General features: G+C 38.1%; 1 protein-coding gene across 1 annotated transcript in view; it reads left to right on the top strand.

Moving 5' to 3' along the window:
• The window catches only part of LOC130085959 (ephrin type-A receptor 5), a 90,799-nt gene that overhangs the window by 7,425 nt on the left and 57,712 nt on the right, over positions 1-25,662 (top strand). Inside the window, exon 3 of the mRNA XM_056252038.1 lies at positions 16,331-16,994. Within this exon, the coding sequence (XP_056108013.1) occupies positions 16,331-16,994 (664 nt within the window). The remainder of the gene's footprint in view (positions 1-16,330; positions 16,995-25,662) is intronic.

Below are 25,662 nucleotides of genomic sequence, written 5' to 3'. Positions count from 1 at the left end.
ATTTTAATTTTTGGGTGAACTAACCCTTTAACATCTTGACATCACCTAGTTCTAGTTTGCGTATGCAAGAATAGTTCAGCGATCCAGTGCTTGATTTTAGTGTTGGGCCCCTGCTAAGCTATCGCTTGATTCTCAAGATTTTGATTAGAAAAGTGTATTTGCTTTACGGCTGTGCAAACACAGTGATTTCTCCATTCTCGATGCAGCTTGCTCGTCCCAGCTGCGGTTTAGAGGCTTTTATTGTTATCCAGCACGGCCTGCATCCAGTGTTTACAGTGTGGTGTTATAGCTTAATTCAGTTTCCTGTTGTGATGGTAAAAAAAGAGCGCTTGCATTGTGCTTACCTGCACCTGCCCTCCAATGCAACAATACAGGCCGACAATAGACCCTAAAGTCTCCAGGCACGCTGCATAACACCTGTTATGAGAGGCGATTATTCCTCCTTTGAGATGGAAATACAAACGTCCATGCGTGACATCCGGAATATGACGTGAAATCTAGGGGGCGATAAATCAGTGTCAGATTCATCAGAGGGCTATTCAGATCCCTCTCAATGGCTATTGAGATTAAATGATTTTTGCTCTATTATTAGATGTTCACATTACTCAAGGCTGACACTTGGAGTTTGTGAAGATTATGTCAACAACCTCGGGATGCTAACTAGTCTTGCTATTATGCTAGAAGCATTGAGTTTTGATCGAACAGTTGATTTAAAAGGCTGACTGAATTGGTGTAGCTGTATTTCCTTCTTAAGTCAGATTTCTTTTGTGACTATATTCATAAAGATATTCTATTATTTTACTAGTCCATTGAGTGAATCTTTTTTCCAAACAATTTCAATGGAAACAAGTGTTCAAACCCCATTCCAGGGGGCGCTGTCTAGCCCCCCTGCCACGCCCGAGTACCAGCTTCAGCCCGGCCCTGATGGCCGCGGGTTCTGACCCGTGTGCAAAGTTTCAAGAGTTTTTGAGCACGTTAAGAGCCCCAAAAGTGCCCAAAAGATAGTAAAATAATAATAATAAGTCGGAATAATAATAATAATAATAATAATCCTTAGGAAAACAATAGGGCCTTCGCCTTTTCAAGGCTTGGGCCCTAATGAAGGTATAAAAGGCCATCAGTGAAGTAGGAAATTGTTTAGCCTCAGTCTCAGATTAGATTACCAGGTAACGACTTTAATATGATACTAATTTTTAAATCTATTAATTTATCCAAAACATTTATTAAAATGTTATTTGTAAATTCAATAAATGAAATGCACCTCTTCTATGATGAGCATGTTTTTCTGAATTAAAATTAATTTGTAATTTCGGTAATACTTTAATGTAAAGGTCCACTTTAGACATAAGTAAGTTTGGATGTACATGTCGACTTATTCTACTCACCCAGACCTAACAGTCTACTAATACTCTAATGAGAGTTAGTTGACATGTAGTTGCAAAGTTACTTGGATAGTAGAACGTCTAAAATGGACCATCAAAATAAAATCCATTTTATTTTGGGTTTAGGGTTTAAAGTAAAAAAAAAAAAAAAAAAATCGATGATGATACATAGTCTTGATATCATAATGAAGGAAAAAGTCTCATTGAAATAATTAATTTTCCAAAAGAAATCCTTGAATTGATGTTTTGTTATTATTTTCTAAAAAATAAAATGAATAAAAATGCAAATAAAAAAAGTCCACCAAATCAAAGTTGTGTGGTGCGATCAGCTTTTAGAAACCTGCAGAAAAAAAAGCAAACCCAAAAAAAAAAAATAGAAAGTAAAAATTAAATAAAATACAATAATAAAATAAACTAATACAAATAAAACAATAAAATTACATCATAAAGAGGGCCCTTGTGAATATGACACTTAAAATATCAGATAATTTAAAGCAGCACTAGGTTACTTTTCAACCTTCATAATATATTTCCAAGTCTCTTTTGATGGTACATCGACTTACAATAGGTTGAATGACACGTCTGCCATAGCCTGACGGGGTCTGTAGCGTTTTTAATTGTACTTTTAAACTTCGGGTTTCGGGTAGTAACCGGCGAACAAAGAGAACTACAAAATTCGACTGCTTTACGGCATATACGTCACTTCCACCACCACTTCCTTAAAATCGGACGTGCGAGCCAAATGTTATAGTCATGGCCGAAGCAGCACAGAAAAACAAGAAAGCAAAGGTTTTATCGGAGCAAAGCAAAAAGAGAAAAAGAGAAAGTGATCGCGTTAAAGGCAGAACGAGGATCAACATTGGGCCAGCATTTTCTCGCTGGCGTGAGCTGAAGGAGGAGGAGGGGTGCCCGACCGATGCGGACTTGGCAAAAAAAAAAAAAAAAATCAAATGAAAGCCTGTGTCTAAACGGCATGCACAAGTTTGGTAGGGGCTACATTCTTGCAAGTAAATATATAATATGTACAAAATCATATTTTAGGATACCTAACATGTCTGTGATATTTGTTTATTTGTCTTGCCTCAAGCTATAATGCAAATCGATTTGTAAAATTTGCAGATTCATTTATGATAGCTTGATATTATAATATTGACGATATATGGTTATTATCAACCACTCAAACATTGCATTGAAGTATCATATAGATTCAGTAAAACGGTAACCAATAGTCTAGGCTACTATAATGACGCTGGCTTGTAAACGTGATCATCGCGATCATTTGTCGTTAGAAAAAAAAAATAAAACCCATGAAATTATATTCATATGACATGCTGAAATATATGCCACTGTACCTGGGATGAAGACATTTCACACGCGATGCAAGCAGAACACCTGCATGTGACCTCCTCCTACAGTGTTCAGGGCTATCATGGTTGTCAACAAATGCACGTGCATGTAGGATGACAGAGTTTACGACAGTAGTAGAGCTCTAGAGGACAATACTGTTTCCCAACTGTAGGGGGACCCCACCCCGAGAGCAAAAGTTCCCTGGTGTTACTTTAACATTTATTAAACGGTTGTACAGTGTTATGTTGGCCAAATGCCCATTAACCTAATCATATTTACATTGTTTATGTTAAATTGTTCAGCTGTTTGTATGTCCATATTATTTTTCTAAATTTCTTCTGCAAAAAATAAATACTGTAGCTGGACGATAATACAGTAACAATATCAGATGGTAATATTTTGATATGCACCATTATTCTGAATCATTGGTATGTTCATCTAACATTGTACAAATAATAATAAAAAAATGACAACAAAAAAAACATTTTTTGTTTTGGTTGGTGATTGTCCGGAAAAAAAGAAAAGGAAAAAAAAAGAAAAGTGTTGCGTGTGCAGGTGTACAGAGAGTGATGTTGAGTAGATCACCATTACGAAATGGGGTGTATATACAAATTGCAGTTATAGAGAGAGTTCTCACATGAAATAAAACAGTTATATAATCCAATAGTTATGTTATCTTGGACCTAGGGTAGTGAGGTTGGTGGTAAAGTGAGATTTGGGATTGATAATGTGTGTTAGGGAGGTTTCTGGGATGTTTGGTATGCTGTTAGAGTGGACTACACTCACAATCATATTAATTCAACAGAGCATCTGGAGTGTGAGATGGGTTTAGCAACAGCTCAGCAGTTTCAAGAGATTCAGTAAAGCCTGTCACTAATGAGAAATATGACACATAAACCCTCTTAATGTATCTAGGTATTGGTTATTTGATGTTTTAACATATTAAAGGGATAGTTCACCCAAAAATGAAAATAAGCTCATGATTTACTCACCCTGAAGCCATCTTAATCATGGGCTAATTTTCATTTTTGGGTGAACTATCCCTTTAAGAGAAACCTAAACCACCCAATGATTAGCATATTCTTACATAAAACCTGCTCAGACATATTTGCTATCTAACCTAGAGTCTCTGCATAGTCTAAGACAGCATCCTAATAGAAACTGAACACAAGTAACTTATTTTGAATGCTCTTCATTGGCAGAAACTCCTCACTGAAAGCCCTCCTTATATGAAGAGAGTCTCGCAGTTGATGCCCAGATGTTAGCATGTTGTTAAGCTAACTGCATCACACTCTGATATTGTGTCCTAACAAGACCTGGACGATAATGCGAGTAATCAAAGTTATCTCTTCCATGTTAAGCCTGGTTTTTGTCCTAACCAGCTGTGGCCACAGAGAGCAACACACCGTTTTGTCAGCTGTTTGGTTTCTGTTTATGCAATGTTGCTCCAGCTAGCCCCCCGAACACACTGAAATCGCATTGAACCGAAGTAGTGCTCGTTATGTATATTAAACATGATAACGTGATTCAATTATAGATGAGGAGAGAGTTTTGAAGATTAGATTCAGATATTATATGACAAATCCTATCAATTCCACAAGGAAAAGTATGCAAATCATACCATCTTTTGAAGCATCATGGAAACATCACAAAAAGATTTGCAACCATTTGGACACCCACATTCTTCATTTTATATATACAGTATATATATATATATCCAAACGTTTGATGGACTCCATTGACTTTCATAGTGTTTTTTTTCCTCCATACTATGGAAGTCAATGGGGTCCATCAACTGTTGGTTACCCACATTCTTCAAAATATCTTTTTTTTTTATGCTCAACAGAATCAAATTTTGAACTAACCCTTTACGTTTTTGGAGTGCATTCTGGGATTCTCCAGTTTTTGAGCGGAGTTTGAGAGAAATGAGGCATAAAGAGATAGCACAATATTTCTGCCTAAAATGCTGTCTAGGTGTAGCCTGGTTAAAGTTGTAACTGAGTTATGGTCTGGCAAAGCGTCATAGACAAATCATTCCCAGAGGGGCGTCACCAACGGACGTCGCGGATAGACCTAAACCCAATCAGAGCGATGAAGGAGATGACGTATGCAGAGCGGTGTTGTTCTCCGAGTGTTGTTCTTTGCTCGGTTTTTAAGTCAAGTCAAGTCAAGTCACCTTTATTTATATAGCGCTTTTTACAATACAGATTGTATCAAAGCGCTTCACAGTGATAACATGAAAACAATATAACAAAGTTTGTTACTAAAAGAAATTGCGTCAACGTCCACCTTAAGTAAGGCAGATCAATAATATTATTGAATATTAAATGTCCCCAACTAAGCAAGCCAAAAGCCAAGGCAACAGTGGCAAGGAACCAAAACTCCATCAGGTGACAGAATGGAGAAAAAAACCTTGGGAGAAACCAGACTCAGTCGGGGGGCCAGTTCTCCTCTGGCCAACGGAGGAACAGTGCATGATTCGGGCAGCATTACAAGTCAGATTGGATCGGAACATTTCCAACGTTTCCTTTTTTAACAAAAAGGAAACGTTCAAATGGCTTAAAACAGACGCGATAGCTGATTGGAACGAGTGATGTTCGACGGCGGCATCCATCTTTGTAATGTAGGCTACAAAATCTGCTTCAAAATCCCAGCGCTGTCGTCATCGTGTAAAGCCCGCCCCAACGTTTCTGATTGGTGCCGCGATTTCGACGGATTGGAAATGGGCTTGAATGAGCTCTTTGCCAGACTAACTTTCAGAGCAAATCTAAATTTGCCGGAAGTTGTCTGGGTTTTCCCAGGCTAGTCTAGGTGGGGAAGCTCACTAGATTTCGGAACAGAACTTTTATATATTATCTGTTTAAATTCTTGTTTGCATGGTTCACGTAGGCAACGCAACTGGGTTAGATGCTTGTTTTTGAAGACGCAGAGGCTTTTGGATCTACAATCAGCAATCTGTACTGGCAGGTACATCACAAAATACCAGCGATTATCTTTTCTCCACGGTTTGTTTGTTTTCAACCCTGGCTTCATGCTGCTTTCACCGCTGTCAGAACAGGCCAGATTTGCCAAGTCAACGAAGCGGTTTACAGGAGCTCAGCTAAATCCGGGCTTTGTGCAGGCCTAGGGCACCTCTGGCTCACACCGCTGTCCTTTTTTCTCCCTGTCTTTTACCGAAGGGGAAAACGCATTGACGTGATGCTCAACAGAGGAATCGCTTCACCCACCCTGAAAAGTCACATTCACGTGTCCCACCACACTCTCACGCAAAGAGCCAAAATCCTAGCGGGGAGTTGTTTTCAAGCATGCTTGCCAGTCATGTTCAGCTCCGCCCCCCTGTGGACCCTGGGCGGCAATGACAGGGATGGCTGGGCGATGGTGATTGGTGGGTAATGAAGGGTTATTGTTTGAAAGTCAGTGGTGAAGCGTCAGTAAACAGCCGAGAAGGACGTGCTCTGGGAGTTGGGGTTTATGGGTAAATGCATGCTTATAGCACATGCTAACTCACACTGGGAGAATTGAGGGTTTTAGGGGCAGAACACATTGGTAAATAAGTGTGCTGTGATAGCGGAGGGAAGGATTTAAATGGAGAGAAATAGAAAATGGAGAGGGTCTCAGTAGGGGATGAGAGTTTGAGTGATGATAGTTCACAGAAATTGATATGCTGAAAGGCCTGACAAGTGAAATGGCCACAGAGGTACTGCAACAAAAAATAAAATGATAGTTTTTTTTCACGTGGTCGGTTAGACACATAATAGTATAGATGTACAGGCTGCACTGACTACTGTTGTTAAAGGGGTAGTTCACCCAAAAATATAAATTACTCACACTCATGTTGTTGAAAACCCATTAGACTTTCGTTCATCTTTGAAATACAAGTGATATATGCTATTATAACTACGCAATAACAACAAAATATTCAGCGTATGTGATTTATATGTATTAAAATCATAAATGGGGACATTACTTATCCCTATTCCTAAGTTCTACTGTTTTACCATGCTTGATGTGCTCTATGTATGTGCTTTGATCATTGTTTATATGAGAATAAAAGCCTAAATAAAGTGCCCCTGTTATGCTATTTTAAAGGTTCCTAATCTTGTTTTGGACGGCTCCAACAATAGGTTTACGTGGCATCCAAGGTTTATTTATTTATTTATCATAATATACATTGAAGCCTTAGCTCTTTTCTCACTGTATCTGAAACAGTACGATAAAGTATTCAGTCTCTCTTAAACCCTCTTAGTTTTTTCCTAGAGCCTCCTCTGCTCTGATTGGTCAGTTGACCCAGTCTGTTGTGATTGGTCTACTCTGCTCTGATTGGTCAGATGGCTCAGTCTGTTGTGATTGGTCTACTCTGCTCTGATTGGTCAGTTGACCCAGTCTGTTGTGATTGGTCTACTCTGCTCTGATTGGTCAGATGACTCAGTCTGTTGTGATTGGTCTACTCTGCTCTGATTGGTCAGATGACCCAGTCTGTTGTGATTGGTCTACTCTGCTCTGATTGGTCAGATGACTCAGTCTGTTGTGATTGGTCTACTCTGCTCTGATTGGTCAGTTGACCCAGTCTGTTGTGATTGGTCTACTCTGCTCTGATTGGTCAGATGACCCAGTCTGTTGTGATTGGTCTACTTTGCTCTGATTGGTCAGATGACCCATTCTGTTGTGATTGGTCTACTCTGCTCTGATTGGTCAGTTGACCCAGTCTGTTGTGATTGGTCTACTCTGCTCTGATTGGTCAGATGGCTCAGTCTGTTGTGATTGGTCTACTCTGCTCTGATTGGTCAGTTGACCCAGTCTGTTGTGATTGGTCTACTCTGCTCTGATTGGTCAGATGACTCAGTCTGTTGTGATTGGTCTACTCTGCTCTGATTGGTCAGATGACCCAGTCTGTTGTGATTGGTCTACTCTGCTCTGATTGGTCAGATGACTCAGTCTGTTGTGATTGGTCTACTCTGCTCTGATTGGTCAGTTGACCCAGTCTGTTGTGATTGGTCTACTCTGCTCTGATTGGTCAGATGACCCAGTCTGTTGTGATTGGTCTACTTTGCTCTGATTGGTCAGATGACCCATTCTGTTGTGATTGGTCTACTCTGCTCTGATTGGTCAGATGACCCAGTCTGTTGTGATTGGTCTACTCTGCTCTGATTGGTCAGATGACTCAGTCTGTTGTGATTGGTCTACTCTGCTCTGATTGGTCATATGACCCAGTCTGTTGTGATAAGTCTACTCTGCTCTGATTGGTCAGATGACCTAGTCTGTTGTGATTGTTCTACTCTGCTCTGATTGGTCAGATGACCCAGTCTGTTGTGATTGGTCTACTCTGCTCTGATTGGTCAGATGACCCAGTCTGTTGTGATTGGTCTACTCTGCTCTGATTGGTCAGATGACCCAGTCTGTTGTGATTGGTCTACTCTGCTCTGATTGGTCAGATGACCCAGTCTGTTGTGATTGGTCTACTCTGCTCTGATTGGTCAGATGACCCAGTCTGTTGTGATTGGTCTACTCTGCTCTGATTGGTCAGATGACCCAGTCTGTTGTGATTGGTCTACTCTGCTCTGATTGGTCAGATGACCCAGTCTGTTATGATTGGTCTACTTTGCTCTGATTGGTCAGATGACCCATTCTGTTGTGATTGGTCTACTCTGCTCTGATTGGTCAGATGACCCAGTCTGTTGTGATTGGTCTACTCTGCTCTGATTGGTCAGATGACCCAGTCTGTTGTGATTAGTCTACTCTGCTCTGATTGGTCAGATGACCCAGTCTGTTGTGATTGGTCTACTCTGCTCTGATTGGTCAGATGACCCAGTCTGTTGTGATTAGTCTACTCTGCTCTGATTGGTCAGATGACCCAGTCTATTGTGATTGTTCTACTCTGCTCTGATTGGTCAGATTGCCTGTCTGTTGTGATTGGTCTACCACCAACAACGCAAAGTATGTTGTTCATGTTCAGCCAATGAAGAGCATAGGCTTGAATTATGCAAATTTGTTAGACACCTACATAGGTTTGAGCCGGAAATAAGACAAAAATTTACGGGAATTGATGACTCATTTCAGGCAGTTCAGAATCGGTTATTTTCTTTTACAATAACTCCATTTATCTGCACTTTGATATTTGAAACTTTGCAGACCTTTTACATTCATAAACAGCTATAAACACATTCGACATGAAACCGTTTTACTACATTGAAATCTGTTCATGTAAAACAATCTCTTCAGAAGACTTGGATTGAAATCCTTGACTTGTGATAACTTTATTATCTTTTTTTAAGTGTTAATGTTTTGGTATTGTAGACTTTCAGTGAAGGGACAGAAATCTCTCAGATTTCATTACAAATATTGTCATTTGTGTTTCAAATTTGATCAAAATTCTTATGGGTTTGGAGCGACATGAGGGTTAATAAATGACTATAATATTTTTTTTTGGATGAACTAGCCCTTTTAAAGTTCACTCAAAAATGAAAAGTCTGTCACCCTCGCTCTGGTGTTGTTCCAGACTTTCTTCCATGAAACACAACGGGTTGTTTTAGTAGAATGTTAATGCTACTATTTTCTGTTTAATGAAAGCATTCCAGAGAACTTTAAAAACAAGGGTTTAATATTCAGGCTAAACGATTCAAATAGTTTATTTTTTCTAGCACTAAATGCACCATCTGGTTTTAAGCTTTCTTAAAGTCAAACCCAGTCTGTTAACCTCCTCTTGATTCATCTGCACTAATTGGATTTATTCCCTCACCCCACAACTGGGCCAATGTCAGACCCAAGACTAAACTTCTAATACACTTCTAATCTTTTTTTGTTTGTTTGTTTTTTGTCATTTTACACAAGCAGCATTACAGTGTTCATTACAGCAAACAGAAGTTCACTTTCCTAATTCATTGTGTCTTGCACATACAAATAAAATTGCTTACTTCCACTTTGTAAAATAAGGTGGACAGGTGAAGGACGTATTATACGTAATAATACAGACTTCCCTGTCTGTAACTGGTCAGACAAGATCTTAGTCCCACCCTAAACTCACTATTGGCTGAGCCATTGTTGATCTAGGAATGTTCAAATGAACAGAGCAATGCTTTGAAAGCACTACAGAGCCACAGTTTTCACTCAAAAAATAATTATACTGCTCTGATGATACCTTGGGTCAAATTTACTAAGCCTGGCACCAGTGCAAACCATCTTTTGGCATTAAAAATACTATCAGGATTTACTAAAGACATGCGTGGACAAAGGTGCAAGAAGACTATAATGAAGAGATGCGATCTGGAAAATCCCATCACATGGTGACATTTTACCTATTCATTTGACCTATTTGTGATACCATATTAAAACTGGTTTCAAGCTCTTTCCAAATCTGTTTTTATTTCTTCCATCGTTTGTCGGTAACAAAAGTTATGGTTATCTGAATTCGGCTGATCGCTGTGATTTTCAGGAACGAAATCTTGAGAAATTTTTTACGAGGTGGCTAATTCGTATTAATTCATACGACCTCACTCGTACAAATTCGTACGATTTGTGCTAATTCGTACATATTTTACGAGTTACCAAACTCGTATGAAGTCGTACGAATGATCTACCCCTGACCCCGCCCCTAAACCTACCCATCACGTGGGTTTAGACAAATCGTACGAGTGAGGTCGTATATTTATTCGTACGAGTAAGATATATTCAGAGATGATAGACAAGATGTTATAGAATAATAATTTAATGAAAACCCAATTTTGACAACAAATCGGACATTCGACCTATTTTTAGACCTTACTGAAACCGTACCAGCGCGACATCCGGCGGGTTTGCCCAGATCGCATCACATTCTCACATTTATACCGTATGTAACAAATTAAGGGTGTAAGGATTGTCAGAATTTTTTTTACAAAAACTTTCACGGCATGCATTAACATGAGCGACTAGGGCCACCAAATATGACAGGCGGATGTCCAGGTGTGCCATTTCAATCTTTGGCTTGATATGATTCATGTTATCACTACACAGCTGTGACACGCATCCTCGTGCAATCTCCTTTTTCAATGTGTTTTTGTAATGAAGGTCTTTTAGAATGATCTATTCATCTTCATCCATGTGTCAGAAATGTTGTCGTCCTGGGGTGCCTGGTAGCTATTAGTAATGCATTTTCACACGAGAGCTTGAAACGAATATCCAAACGCCCTTGGTTATCTGCATGATCCACATTCACACAGGCCCATTTTCATTTCAAATGGCGACTTTCCCTAAATTGCAGCTTTGCCAATGTAATTTACCAGATCATGGCCACAGTGACTCATATTGGAGAAATCTGTAACACACTTTTCTGTATCATTGTGGCACTGATTCATCACCATAGGGCTCTATAGCCCTTGAATATGATCACCTCTGCATGTAAAATTCAGATGGTAATATGGGCGTTTGGCTTACTGGAATGTAATTAAAATGTTCCATTAGAGTAATACAGTGTTAGCTTAGCAACATGCTAACCTAAACTCTGTTGGAATTAATGAGTTGAGTCTTCACGCTATTTGCATATTCCAAATCAGTAACTTAAGAGGATTTGTTTAGGCTAGGATGTTGTCTTAAAAGGCAGATTATCAAAAGCAAGAGAGAGAAAAAGGAAGAGTAGTGATGGCACTGTGAAACGGATTTATTTCCCAGCTGAGACTTTGAAATTGGATACAGCTCATGTCAGAATTTTATGTAAGATACAAAACAGTGTAAATAAATGATTTCACGACAATATTTCGTTAGTGGACACATTGAGTGAAGGAAGCGATGCATATCTTTCTTAGCTGCGGAATGGGTGACTACGTGCTTTGAATGATTATTCATTGAATGGCTCATAATTCCAATGAATTATTGAATGTGCTTTGCCATAGTAATACTGATTTCCTTGCTGAAACCTTTTTAACATTTACTTATAACTGAAGAATATTCTGTGCAGCATGCTCTTGTTTTATACTGCTTATTTTGACAAACAGAGCCTCCCCATTCCTCAGTGAAGATTCACTCTAAACGCTTGTGGAAAAAGTGTGCTTAATTTGAAAGGAGTGTGCACTTGTGGTGTATTAAAGTATTATTATTTTTTAAATTGTACATGCAGATAATATAATAATAATGAATTTAAAGGCCACTTAAGTGTACTTAAAGAGAGCACACTTTCATGACTGTTTCTGGTTATACCTTATTTTAAGGTGTCTTCGTTATGATACATTAAGTACCGAGTAATATTAATTAACAACATGTACTTACTATAGTGTTAGGATTAGGGTTTGGTTTAGGGTTAGTTGCATGCAATTATATAGTTATTACTACAGTAACTGTTTGTAACATATATGTAACAATGACACTAAAATGGCCATTACCCTGTTTCTTAACACACTTAAGTATACTTACTGTCACCATCCCGGTAGCGGGATATTTAAGTTTACTTCAATATTGTTCTAATAAATCCTAATCTAATTATGGCAAACTATATATCGTTGGAAAGGTCTAAGAGTCAAGAATACATATTTGTTGATGATTTTGCAGAAAAATATATGTTGGAAGAGTAATGGATTAATATATGACAAGAGTGCGCATCAAAAAAAACTGTATTATTACAGGTGTTTTCACCTTTGTAACAAAAAGTCAACAACTACACTTTTAATCATTCAAACTTTGATTTGCATGCTAAAGGTTCACAATAAAACATATATAATCTAGTATTTGTCAATAAAAAATTATAAAATAATATTATCCTCTAAAAAGTATATTATATATATTATCCTCTAAAATATAATATTATCTTTTTTTTTATCACCTTTTTTATTACATCACATATTTTAGTAGTTATCATAAATTAGGTCTCGTTTGAAAGCTTACAAACTCAGAATTCATCCTGTGAAAACTGTTTTGAAATTGGATGTTGCGTTACCATAGAAACGGTACTCTAAATTATTTTATCAGGCTCCTCCCCTTTTGGGCATCATCATGTTTCATAATTTATGATCAAAACCTTTTCTAATCTTGACAAAACACATATTGTCAGAAAGGTCTGAGTCTCAAGGTTCCATATTTTGTGACAGAAGTGATATTTGGACAGAAATTTATTAACATGTTATGGCAGAATGAACACAATTAAATTCAATGGAATTCAATGTCACCCGGTGGCTATTTCTGGTATTATGCCTAAACAAAATCTCATGGGAACATCAATTTTTGTGATATCAACTTCAAATTTGGAACACAACTTGGTTAGATATATGGCTTTGACTTTCTGTCATTTTTAGGCTGAAACCTATATTAATTTATATATATTTTAATAAAAGAAAGAAAATATATATTTTATTATATTTTCATAACAATAAACTTAAACTTCAATAACTTTTATATAATTTAATTCTATTAATTTATTCCACTTTAACAATAATCTGCCAAGTGTCGTCTTTTAAATGAGGCCAAGTCTTTAGTCCAAATGGTTCATGAATTACAAGCGTTTAAGTTTGGGTAGTGCATTTTCACATCAATTCTCAAAAAGGGGGGTGACAGTTAAGAGGTTAAAAAGTGAACTTTGTAATAATGTCTATATAAATATATATATATATATATATATGTATATACACACACACACACACACACACACACACACACACACATACTTGTACTTAAGTCCCACTTAAGTGAGATAAGTCCCACTTAAGTGGGTCAAAAAGCACTCAAAAGTTCAGCTAATTGAAAATTTAAACCATACTACATTTTCATTTAATTACAATTAACACACAGTTTAAGTGGCTGAAAAGGTCAGACACAGTTTGCACTTAAGTATATTATTTTAAAATCTATTATCTCCATAATAAGTACTCCCATTAAAAGTATGCTGAAATTTACTTCTTGTTCACAAGAGCATACTGCAAAAATAGATCATGTATGGAATACTATTTCAAACAAAGTGTATAACTAGATCGAGATAAAGGCCCTGTGCTTGATGTATTTAATACATTTTGAAGCAGTAATGACTTTGAATTTAATAAATTAGAAACAAATGACTGCCAACACAGGACTCCATAGTCTGTGCTCCAGTAAGTAAGTCGTACTAAAAGAGCCGGTGAGTTTTCAGTGTGTGAACTGCGAGACTCTACGATTAGCACTCGCTGTACGACTCCCAGTGGTCCAGACTTCAGTTCTTCTACTGTCCACACAGCTCACAATCGCTCACATTCAGAGAGTGTCAGGCAGAGGTAATACGAGGCCTCGGGAGGGTCTCTCTGGTCATTGACTGCGCTTTTGAAGAGCGCTGAAGGGCCGCTCGGGCCCTCAGGGTGCATTCCGTGGTCTTGCTTTGTTAACTGCCATGTTACAAGCCTCCTGACTGCGTAGATTATAGCTGGCAGATTGTTTTTCCAATCTCTCTGCCACCTGATGTATTGTTATTGAGCATCTCTACGGACAGCAAAACATACCGCCGTATTTTGTTAGATGTGGCACTTGATGTGTGTGAATGTTCTCGCACTGTGTTACAATACAATTATTTTCCCTAACATGCTCTTAATTATAAGTCCTCAATACAGTGTTTAATGGAATTGACTAACTTTACTGGCAGAATGTAAATTATGTTTTTAGGACTAGGACAGAAATATTAGACGTGTGTGATACGACGTGTGAAGAAAATATAAAAACCATGTGATGTGTGAAGTAAACAATGTGAACAGTATATTTTAATTTTCCCAGCAAGATTTTGTCAAATTATGCGGAAGGTGTGAAAATGTATTTAATTTAGTGTTTTTAGGATACATAAAATGCTATACAAAAATGACCTTAAACTTAACTACGACATTAGCCATTTTATTCCACAAATATAATTTCCATCACAGTACACAATTTGAAATGTGATGGTAATAATTGTTCATGACAGTTCGCAAAAAAAAAGGAAGTGATGGTGTAAAAAAGAGTTTTAAGGATTAGTCCACAGCGCTGAAAGTGCCCACACTTGAAGAAACACCCTTAACATCCAGTTCCACTTTTATTACATCAGCCACTGCATATCTTTTAATATATAATTCCCAGAATGCACTTGACCCAAATGACATGTCCATGAAGTCCACTAGAGCACACACCATTTGTCATTTCATGATTCAGAGGGGTGAGCGCACCCTTTCCGGGCATAATGTGCCCTCAATGCACCCTTTTGCCGAGCACGAACATTATGTCACCCAAATGTAGACCTACATTTGGGACGAGGACACTCTGCTGCCAGCGTCCCGGGAGCAGGACACTGGGAATGCTTTTTTATTCCCCAATTTTCTTTTTATTTTCACATTGTAACAATGTTAAAGGCTCAGGGAAGAAGGAGGAGGGAAAAATGTTAAATATAAATTTAATAATAAAATAAGTAAAGCGGCAGCCCCTCACAGACTATGTGAACTATCTCTTTTTTTGTAATCTTAACAAAACATATCGTTGGAAAGGTCTGAGATTAAAGGTTCCGTTTGGCCATGATTTCCATCAATTATTTAATCTTTTTTGGGATAAAAGTGATATTGTTACAGAAATCTATTAGTTTGTGACAAACAAATCCTTTTGAATGTGGATTTCACCTATTGACTATTTTTGGTATAGCACCTAAACAAAACCTCGTAGGAAACTACATTTTTGTGATATCAACTTCAAATTTGGAACACAACCTGGTTAGACATAATACAATTTTAGAGCCCAAGTTATTTTGTAAAATATACATTTTGGGTTATACTTTATTTGACGGTGTCTGACTGTGTTCACAAGTGTGACTTTGTTCAAAATAAAATAATTTCAAAACAAACTTCCTGGTTAAACATTATTGCACACTAGTGTGATAAACAGTGCGATTTGTTAAAAACAAAATTCTATTGAATATTGACACATTTATCCACAAATAATGCTTTTCACTCAAGTACTGAGGTGCATAAGCTCAGATCAATGAGGCCTACGATTAGTCCGTTCCAAAAAGAAATACAAAACCTGAAAACAAGGTGACAAAAAGATTGAATCCAATATTTGGTGATAATATAGCATAACACCAGATTTTTTTTTTGTAGGCTGGTCATTTTTGACCGGGAACATCACAAGTGTAACAAGGTTTGGGGGGAAAGTCCCAAAAAAGTACAACAATTATTCCAACATTTTGGGAAGTAGTTATAGCCTGTGTGAGCAAAGTCAGTAAGTTTTAGTCTAATGCATTAACATTAACTAACATTTCGGGGAAAAAACTATATCTCTCCGGGTCAAAATGACCCGAACACCACAAAAGGGTTAAATAGTGAGTAATATTAATTAACAACATGCACTTACTATAGAGTACTGTAGAGTTAGGGTTGGGATTTAGGTTATTTGCATAAAATTATGCATAATTTAATGTTATTACTACAGTAAGTACATGTGATCCCAATCATGTGATGCCAAATTTTGTATAACATAAACATTTTTTTAGTAGAATAAATCATGCCACTGTCATTTTTTGAAATGCTGAATTGAACAACCGTACGTCTGTATTCCAATGATATACAACCATTCAAGTTTGAATAGTGCATTTCCACGTCTATGCTCAAAAAGGGGGGTGACAGTTAACGGGTTCATCTGCTTTTTCTCTCCTTGTGTCACAGTGGGAAGAAATCGGAGAGGTGGACGAGAACTATGCACCCATCCACACATACCAGGTGTGTAAGGTGATGGAGCACAACCAGAACAACTGGTTGCAGACCAACTGGATTATAACCCAAGGCGCCCAGCGAGTGTTCGTGGAGCTCAAGTTCACTCTACGGGACTGCAACAGTCTTCCCGGAGGTCTGGGCACGTGCAAGGAGACATTCAATGTCTACTATTACGAAGCCAACGACGACGAGAGAAGGAATATTCGGGAAAGCCAATACTCGAAGATCGACACCATCGCGGCCGACGAGAGCTTCACAGAGCTTGACCTCGGAGACAGGGTCATGAAACTGAACACTGAAGTTAGGGATCTGGGTCCGTTGACCAAGAAAGGCTTCTACCTGGCTTTCCAAGACCTGGGCGCGTGTATCGCACTCGTTTCCGTCCGGGTCTTCTACAAAAAGTGTCCTTTTGTTGTCAGGAATCTGGCCCTCTTCCCGGATACTATAACCGGGGCAGATTCCTCACAGCTTCTGGAGGTGTCAGGGACCTGCGTCAACAACTCGGTGGCTGATGAATTTCCCAAAATGCATTGCAGTGCGGAGGGGGAGTGGCTGGTGCCCATTGGGAGGTGCATGTGCCAGGCGGGCCATGAGGAAGTTAATGGCTCCTGTCAAGGTTGGTGAACATCTTCATTATTATGCAAATGCGAGCGCTGCCGATGCCACACGTGTGTAACATATTCCCCTTGAACTGCGTCTCTGAATGTCACTGACGGTGATGAGAACCTGAACTCTTTGTGTGGCGTGGGTAGACTGTGACATTCATTTCACAATCTAGTGATTTTACGGTTTTAATTTCTCATGTATTATGCCAGGCCGAGTTTATATTTAAGATGTTCATAATGGTAGCGTGTGTATTTAAGATACTGCTGGTATTTAAGATACTTTCTCAGAATGGTTAGAAGGATTTACGTGACTCAGGGTGAGAGGCGGCGTTAATCATGCAGGGAATGGTGGAAGTGGGTTGGTAGAGAAACAGCTGTCAGAGTGTGTAAGAATGACAGGCAAATGATTCACTGATATGAACAAGACAATGAACCTAACTTGATAGTAGCCCACTTCATGCCGGATACTGTTGTGTCTATTACACCATTTACTTACAGTACTGCAACAAACTTGAGACAATCTGGTTTGAAAGTTATGTGACGTTTGTGCAACTTTTTAAAGGAAATGTCTTCAAATTTGACAGGAAAGTTTTCTCTCAGATTTTTGTTGGGCTCACTGTGTTCCAGGAAACACCATAAGTCGGTATCAGTGTCCTAGAGAACATTTTATCTCTTGAACTATAGAAATGATTGCCATACGGAAGCTCATCTACGGTACAGTGCCGGGGTGTAAATGAAAGAGTGCAATGTTTGGAAAGCTTTGTGCTCTAATTTAGGCATGATTCTTGAATATGAACAGCTAATAAATTGCATAACATGAATGAATTCAAAAGAAAGTTATACTTGGAGAAAAAAAGTTACTTTTAAAACAGTAATTAAAAACTCATTAACAAAAAAAAAACAAAAAAACCTGGAACTAGAGAGGCACCGATGTATCGGCCAGTAATCGGTATCGGCATTAAAGCTATTATTTTCGCTATCGGCCATTGGCTGATTGTTTAAAAACAGCCGATGATCAGAGCCGATTTTAATCTGTCAATCAAAATGGTGCGGAAAAACATGACCGACTGCAACTCTCACTGTGTGTGAAGAAAATCTCTTGTGTTAAATTTATGGCAAGTTAACATGACAATAAGGCTTTAACAGATTAAAAATAGCGATGTTAATGCAGGCTTTATTTGACCCTATGACTCACCCGTAGTTCAAGCCAGGGTTTCCAGATCTATGGTTTTCCCCACATCAAACATTATTTGTTTTGCCTCCCGTCCAATAATCGCAAAGAGCTTTGTGATCTGTTACTTCTAATAAGGAAGTCTCACCTTTCAAATTCTGTAAATTTTATCACGAAAGTCAAACAATAAATGGCGTTTAGACACGCTGTAGCGTCTCAGTTCAAGTCTTTTCTTCCACTTTAATACAAATTATATGTCGAAAAACATGCATGAATATCAGAAGGTATGTACAACTTACCGAAATCCGTATCATGACTCATGTAATCCCTCAATCTGCGTTTCAATTGCGGAAAGACGTCAATAAAACAGCTTGTGAACAATATCTGTTAATGTTGCATTTACCCCAGGAAAGTCCTCCAGTGTTCACAGTTTGTTTATTTACTGTTAATTATATATGTATGTTTGAATAAATTTGCCATGAAGAAGTGTTTATGAAAACTACCTTATGTGAATACAAACAATTCAGTTTTATTAGTGTAAATATTATATCTGGAGATAAATAGCAGTTGAATATAATAGCTCTGTTGTTAATTTTAACCTCTAATATTATAGTTTACCACATGAGAGGGTTCCCTGTATAGTTTGCAGCATTGCAGATTTTATTTCCTTAAGAAAAATCGAACTATCCGCATCGGCCAATATCATTCTGAATAAAATACATACAACTGAAACACTCTACAATATGAATGCAAATTTAATCAAATACAGAAATTTGATAATTAATCATCCAAAGATGCGTTATGAAATAAATTGTTTTATTGAAGTTCTGGAGGAGTACTATCCAATCCGCACGAGAGGAGGCTTATATATAGAACTGAATTACCTCTGTTTTGCTACAATTTTCCAGCATCTGGCCCCACCCTAAGTGGCCAACATGCCCGAATTTAAGCTCCTCCCATCCGGTGAAGAATCTTTCCTCCATGGGGAATCGATACCAAGTCGGTACTGAAAATTTAAAAATGTGACGATCCCAGCATTTCCCTCTAGCTTGTTGAGCGCTATTGAACGGATTCTCAAACACCTCTGATTGGCCATTGCGTTCACGCACTGAACATATATGTCTGTGATTGGCTACAATGATTCACCAAGGTGAAGACAACATGTTTTTGAAGCGTTGATCATTGTAGCCAATCGTTTGAAAGTAGGCGTCTACATGTTTGAAAGTAGGCGTCTATCAGCGGATCCCTAATATATCCACTGATAGACGGATCCGCTGATAGATGCCTGCTTTCAAACGCTCCCGTGTGTATCTGTGTAAGCGTTGGTGAAGACAACGTGTTTTTGAGCGCTCAAAATACTAGAGGGAAATCCTGGTATCGTCACATTTAAAAAATTTCAGTACTGACTTGGTACCGAAGTCGGTACTTTTGACAACACTACACCTAACACCGGCTCCGAGCTCCCAGCGTCATCTCGAAGGCGTTAGCCCTTCCTATCGGGTCACCGCACTTCAAAACGCAGAGGCTTACCCTTGCCACCTCCGGCGAGACATCCACCATATTCCTCCGCTAGTCACTCCGACAGAGAAATGGCCATTTTAAAGGTTTGTCGATCCTTCTCCTAAAACCAACCGAGTGAGTAAAGCCCGTCGAGCCCCAAGCTCAGCCTTCCTCCGGTGTTCCTTCCCGCAAGCTTCCACCTCTCTGTTTAAGGCTCGATCATCATACACATAAGGTTTTCTTCGCAATGCCCCCGCCCGTCCTGCCGAATGTCGCTGCCCTGGAACCGCCACCATTGGCTAATAAAATCAGAATGCAAATACTTTTAAATGCAGATATTAACTTAAAAAAACTACGGCGAATTATTCTCAAGAACACAGCTTAAAATCTTTGTTTTGTCCTGGGCTGAATTTTGCATCGCTTTCGGTCCCTACACTGAAATAGTTTGCTCATCGTTCCCCCATAGACGGCACGAATTAAACAATGATCACGTGGGCTTGAGAAACCAACATATTAGTATACCATTTAAACCCCTTTTTTCCGAATACTTGCTGGCTTACCCATCCGATGGTGTGTGCTGCAGGCTCCCATCGGACGCAAAGTAAGCCCTGCCAGTCAAGTGGCCAAGCTCCTCCTCATTAACACCAATTCGTCAACTCGCAGCCCAATTTGCTCTGGGCTCGGGCCAAATTCTGAGCTCGGACACCACGCCAAATACGCATATGCTATACTATATCTGTCTGATTAGAGCGTGAACTTGTGAAACTGGTGTCTTGTTTAGTTGAGCCAAGCGGCCTCATTATTGGCCTATAACTGTCAATGGGTTTTTCAATGGCTCATGCCAATATATTTACAGAAGAGTGGCCAATAAGTTATATAATACCTGTTTGAGTTTAAAAATTAACAATAACAAGTAAAATGTTCATAAAATTTCTACATGACTACAGGGTCTTTCACTACTAGCAGTCATTTTTTTCTCTCTTTAGTAGCAGTTCTTCTAAATTGTTTAGATGCTGTGCAAAACAATTCATGTTGCTTTCAAATATTGTGTTCATCTTCTTAATGCTTTCACCTTTCTGTTGGTAAGTTGCTAAATATATGCAGTATTCTAACTTTGGTTTCTGAAAGCAACCACAGTCAGTCTTTGATCGTCAACGGTATTAACATTTATACATTGATTCATCTGTTAGCATGCTAAGTCGCAGGACGATGAAAGTACTGTTGATTTTCATTCCCTGTGAGATGCAAGAAGATGAAGTGCGGTATTCTCTGTAGTTTAAGTCTTAGTTATGATGGCTTTACCCAACCCCCAACCACACCACTGGAGCCTAGAGGATATAATGATGGCTCGGATGGAGAAGACAGGAAGTGATAGAGGGATCCACGCTCCAGTGCTGGAAGAGGGCAGTGTGTCCTGTGAATGAAACGCCTCCTTCATCCTCTTCCTCCTCTCTTCAGATTGCTTCCTTTGTCTGCTGCTGGAGTTGGCGCTTTGCGATAAGGATTCTCTTTGAGCGCAGTGTGATATTTCTGTGCGAATTAATTTCCATTGAGCTGTCCCGAGGGAATGTCCGGTGCTTCTGCAATGTAAGCTTTAGAGGGAGTTGGTTTGTGCAGTTGGCCAGGTTGCCAAGCAGACCGGGTGACAAAGTGTCGGAAACGCTTTCAATGCTTTTGTCTGGGGGGACGGGCTGCAATTCAGTGGGCAAAACGGTACAATGAGTATTCGGAGCTGTGGGTGTGGGTGTGCAATGGTGTTCCTATTCAGATGTTTTGTGCAAGCAATTATACAATTAATGTAAACATGACAGTCACCTGAGATAAAGAGGGAAAGGGGTTGTCTGGCTCTTTAGGGAGACACTCTGAATACATTCAGTTTGTCAAATAAACAAGGACATTTTATCAGAGCAGAAAAGAAATAATGCAGAGGTTAATGGCTTAGAGGAGAATTTGCTCCTCTTGCAATTAGATTAGAATGGAATAGAATAGAATAGAAAATACTAGAAGAGAATAGACTAGAAGGGAATAGAATAGATAATCTGAGCTGAACTGTGAAAGATTGTAGTAGGCCTATAAAATTGTGTGCAATTACCCAGCAGTAAAGGCCTTAGAGTAGGCATGAAAGGGAAGTTGCATTAGTCTTTTCGTCCTTCTTATTGTGACGTACATCTGAGTGAAATGGCTTCTGGAACAAGATCAAATGTGGGCGGGGCTTGATTTTTTTTTTCTGTGGGGAATTGATTGGATGATGGTTTGCTATTGGTGGATCTCATGTGATTGACAGGTTGCTCCATGAGCTGCAAGAGGGAGGGGAAGTTATTCTGATTAAAGATTATGAGGCACATAAATAAAATAAAAAAACAATGATGTGCAATATACCATAGAAAAACAAGAATTGTCAATTTTGATTTCATGGTGACTTTAAGGCCTATTCATGAAATGAACTGTAATGATAACCACACCAAAGAATTATGCTGTTATGTTTATTATACAATGTGTGCTGTGAGCTATAATTGCAGATTTAAATGTAAGTAGGATTGTGGTGTCAGAGTTCAGAGTTTCTGGAAATTATTTTAATTATATCTTTACTCTGGTGTTTCACATTTGACTGGTGTGTCTATATCTATAATTGTATGACATAAAACACATATAGGTGACTAGGGATGGGCATTATTAATCGACGATCGATAATTGATCATTAAGAATTTCGTCGATCATGTTAATTTGTTATCGATAAAAAAAAAAAAAAAAAAAAAAAAAAAAAAAAAATCCCTTCCTCTAAATCCTCGCTTGCCTGGCTTATGCTACTCCGAGCTATGTCTGAACTTTGTATTTTGAGCACTTCTTGCGTTGCTTTTGCCTCTTCACGATGACTCGCTTGGTTTAGTCCTCAGTTGTAAGTCGCTTTGGATAAAATCGTCTGCTAAATGACTAAATGTAAATGTAAATGTAATATGGTTGCGTTGCGTAATGTGAGCCTTGAAGCAATGAACCGCTGGATTGCACCACTGCAGACGGGTGGAAAGTGAACGGAATAAGTTGTTTCCCGGGCTGGTCAAGTTAGCGCAGAGGTACCTGTGCATCCCGGCAACGTCAGTCCCCTCAGAGCGGGTGTTTTCGGCGGCTGGACTGAAGAGTTTGTTTACACTCGACCTCGACGCGTCCGCACAAGCACGAGCAAAGGTGCGCGAGGCAAAAATGACGTCATTGCGGTATTCGGCGTTTTACAGGCGAGCGCGTGGAGTATAAACGCCTCGTCCGTTTGCGGAGACTCACGCTGCAGAGCCAGGCAAAAGTATAAACGAGGCTTGACGGTCACCATGTTGCGGTCGCGTCTGACCCCAGGCCCAGTCCATGTCATCAACATGCTTATCTTTCTCAACAAAAATCAGTAGACTGGTGCAGAAGTTTTATGTGAGTTAATAGATATTTTTTTTGAGGCTTTGTTAAGTAGCCTAATTTGTTGCTAGGTAGGCTAATCTCTCTCACACTCTTTCTCGACTTCGTACCTTGGATAGTTTTGAGTTACATTGAGTATTATTATGTTTTTGGTTAAGTTATTGTTTAACATGATTTTTTTTATTATTATTTTGGAACAAACGATCGGGTCTCTGTTTGAGGACGCCAACTCGCAGCTGCAGGTTTTGTTGCTTTTTAGAGCACCGCAGCGCATATTTCAAGTTTAGCCGAATGTCCAGTTTAACTGCCGCAAGTTGATTATCTTGTAATAAAGATCTCATCGAGGAAAAACACGCTGTATTTTTGTATTTTCATTGCATTTTTAATTTATAAAAAGTTAAATAAATAATTAATTTTAATATATAAAAAATATTAATGATTAATCGATAGTCGATCGTTAATTCTCCCGACGATCGACTAAGAAAATTTAATCGAATGCCCATCCCTATAGGTGACTATTACTTAGTAATATGGAGTTAAATCCCTGCCACATATATTTGCAAATCAATAAAGTATTGCAAAAGAAGTATAGGGCAAACAAATGTTTTGATATGTGTGCAATGAAAAAGTGATGATACATGCGAATGAAAAGGAGATTAAAAGGATAATTGCAAATTAATGAGTATGTATCTCCACTGAATATAATGCAAAGATCATTGATGCAAGAGATAAAAAATTATAAAAGTTTGTAAGCTTCTTTTATAGCAGTCATTAATTTTTGCAATCAATTATATTTTTTATTTAGTTTATTTGTATTTTGTGATCCTTTATTGCTTATAATTTATTTTTCTTAATACTTTATTTTTCTTAAGTGATTCGGCATTTTTGTTTGGAATTACGTGTGGCATGAATTTGACTCCATAGCACATCATCTCCATTGTGTTAAATCCAGATTATATTCCAGTAGTTTCTGATGAATATTTCAGGTACCAAGATGGCCAACAATGTATTTAGCCTAAATCCCGAGTTTTGTAATGTTATACTAGCATATCCTCTTAAAATCATTAAAATCAGCTTTTTCGATGTACCCATACATGGTTGAACTGGGAATTCATGTAATTTGCACCAAAATGAAATGCCAGTCCACATCTTATATAAATGAACAGTGGTGGACTTAGCAAGCTAATTGGCAAAGACAAGGTGTGAGTGAGGAAGAAAAAAACAGAGAAAGATGGACTGGATGGAATGGCGTCCGGCCCTCTGTGGAATTCATTCGGGCTCTCCGGGGCGGAAGCTTTCAGAAAGAGCTGGATCTCCAATGATCTCCCTCTATTTTCATTCCTGTCAGCCGTTACTGCTGCAAATGTCAAACTCGATCCGGTCACTCGCTACATGCCAAGGGATTGAGCTATACTGTGGAAATGAACCAAAGAAAAATATATTTTGGAGAGGACATCATGCTAACAGCATCGGGAGACAAGCACTGGCTGGGTTTTCGTGAAATGTGGAGGATGTTATTTCCACCGTGTTGTCTGGCAATATCAAACCTATTGTTACAGATTAATAAGTTACAGATTTTTAAAGGAAAAGCTCATACAAAAATGTGTCCTTATTTATTCATCCTCATATCGTTCCAATCCACATGACTTTCTTTATTTTTGTGACACACAGTATAGTACATTTTAAATAATAGTAATGCTGTTATTTTATTTAGGTTGTAATTTAGGGCTGCACAATATTATAAATAATCTACCATTGCGATGTTTTATTTTTCAATATTGCGTTATAAAACTACTGGAAAAAATATTATCATTCTAAAATATTTGGTGTGATATAATTGGAGAGTGTTTCTGAATTAAAATAATAATTTAAAAAATCCTTTTTACTCTGAAGACTTTTTAGCGCAAACAATCCTTTTAGGGGTGAATAGTAACATGGTGAAATTTTGGTTTTGTAGAGTTTTCTGTATTGCTATAAAATAATAATAATATTTATTATGATGATTAGCATTGAGTTTATTATTATTAAATTATAATTTAATAATTATAATAATTATGTATTAACATTATTATTAAAACATGTTAAAAACAATACATTGAAAAATATTGTAATACAACTCAAATATTTAAGTAATTTAATAATAATTTTTTTTTAGCAAAACTGAATCAAATATATATATATATATATTTATCACAATTTTTATTTTATTTTATTTCGATATGTTTATTTTGACATGTTTTTTGTGTACTTTAGCTTAGCAGTCATAGTCAGTGTAAACTCTCCTTGTATGAAATATGAATGTTCTGCAGTGTAAATATTCTTCAAAATATAGTCTAAAGAAAACCAGAGAGTATATTGTAGCATAGGAGTGTCACAGCGTGGACGAAAATAAAGGCTGGATTTAGTCGCAACAGTTGATTTGAATGAAAACAAACTAAAAAAATATTCTCCAAATATCAAAATACAAAAACTCGGCAAACAGGACAAACATTTTACTTAGACTAGATCAGACAAAGATCACTACAAACACAGGGCTATACACTCACCGGCCACTTTATTAGGTACCCCATGCTAGTAACGGGTTGGACCCCCTTTTGCCTTCAGAACTG

Source organism: Rhinichthys klamathensis, unplaced genomic scaffold, assembly GCF_029890125.1.
Source record: "Rhinichthys klamathensis goyatoka isolate OS25496 unplaced genomic scaffold, OSU_Roscu_1.1 h1tg000091l_1, whole genome shotgun sequence".
NCBI classification, from domain to species: Eukaryota; Metazoa; Chordata; class Actinopteri; order Cypriniformes; family Leuciscidae; genus Rhinichthys; species Rhinichthys klamathensis.
This window is presented reverse-complemented; position numbering and strand designations above follow the sequence as displayed.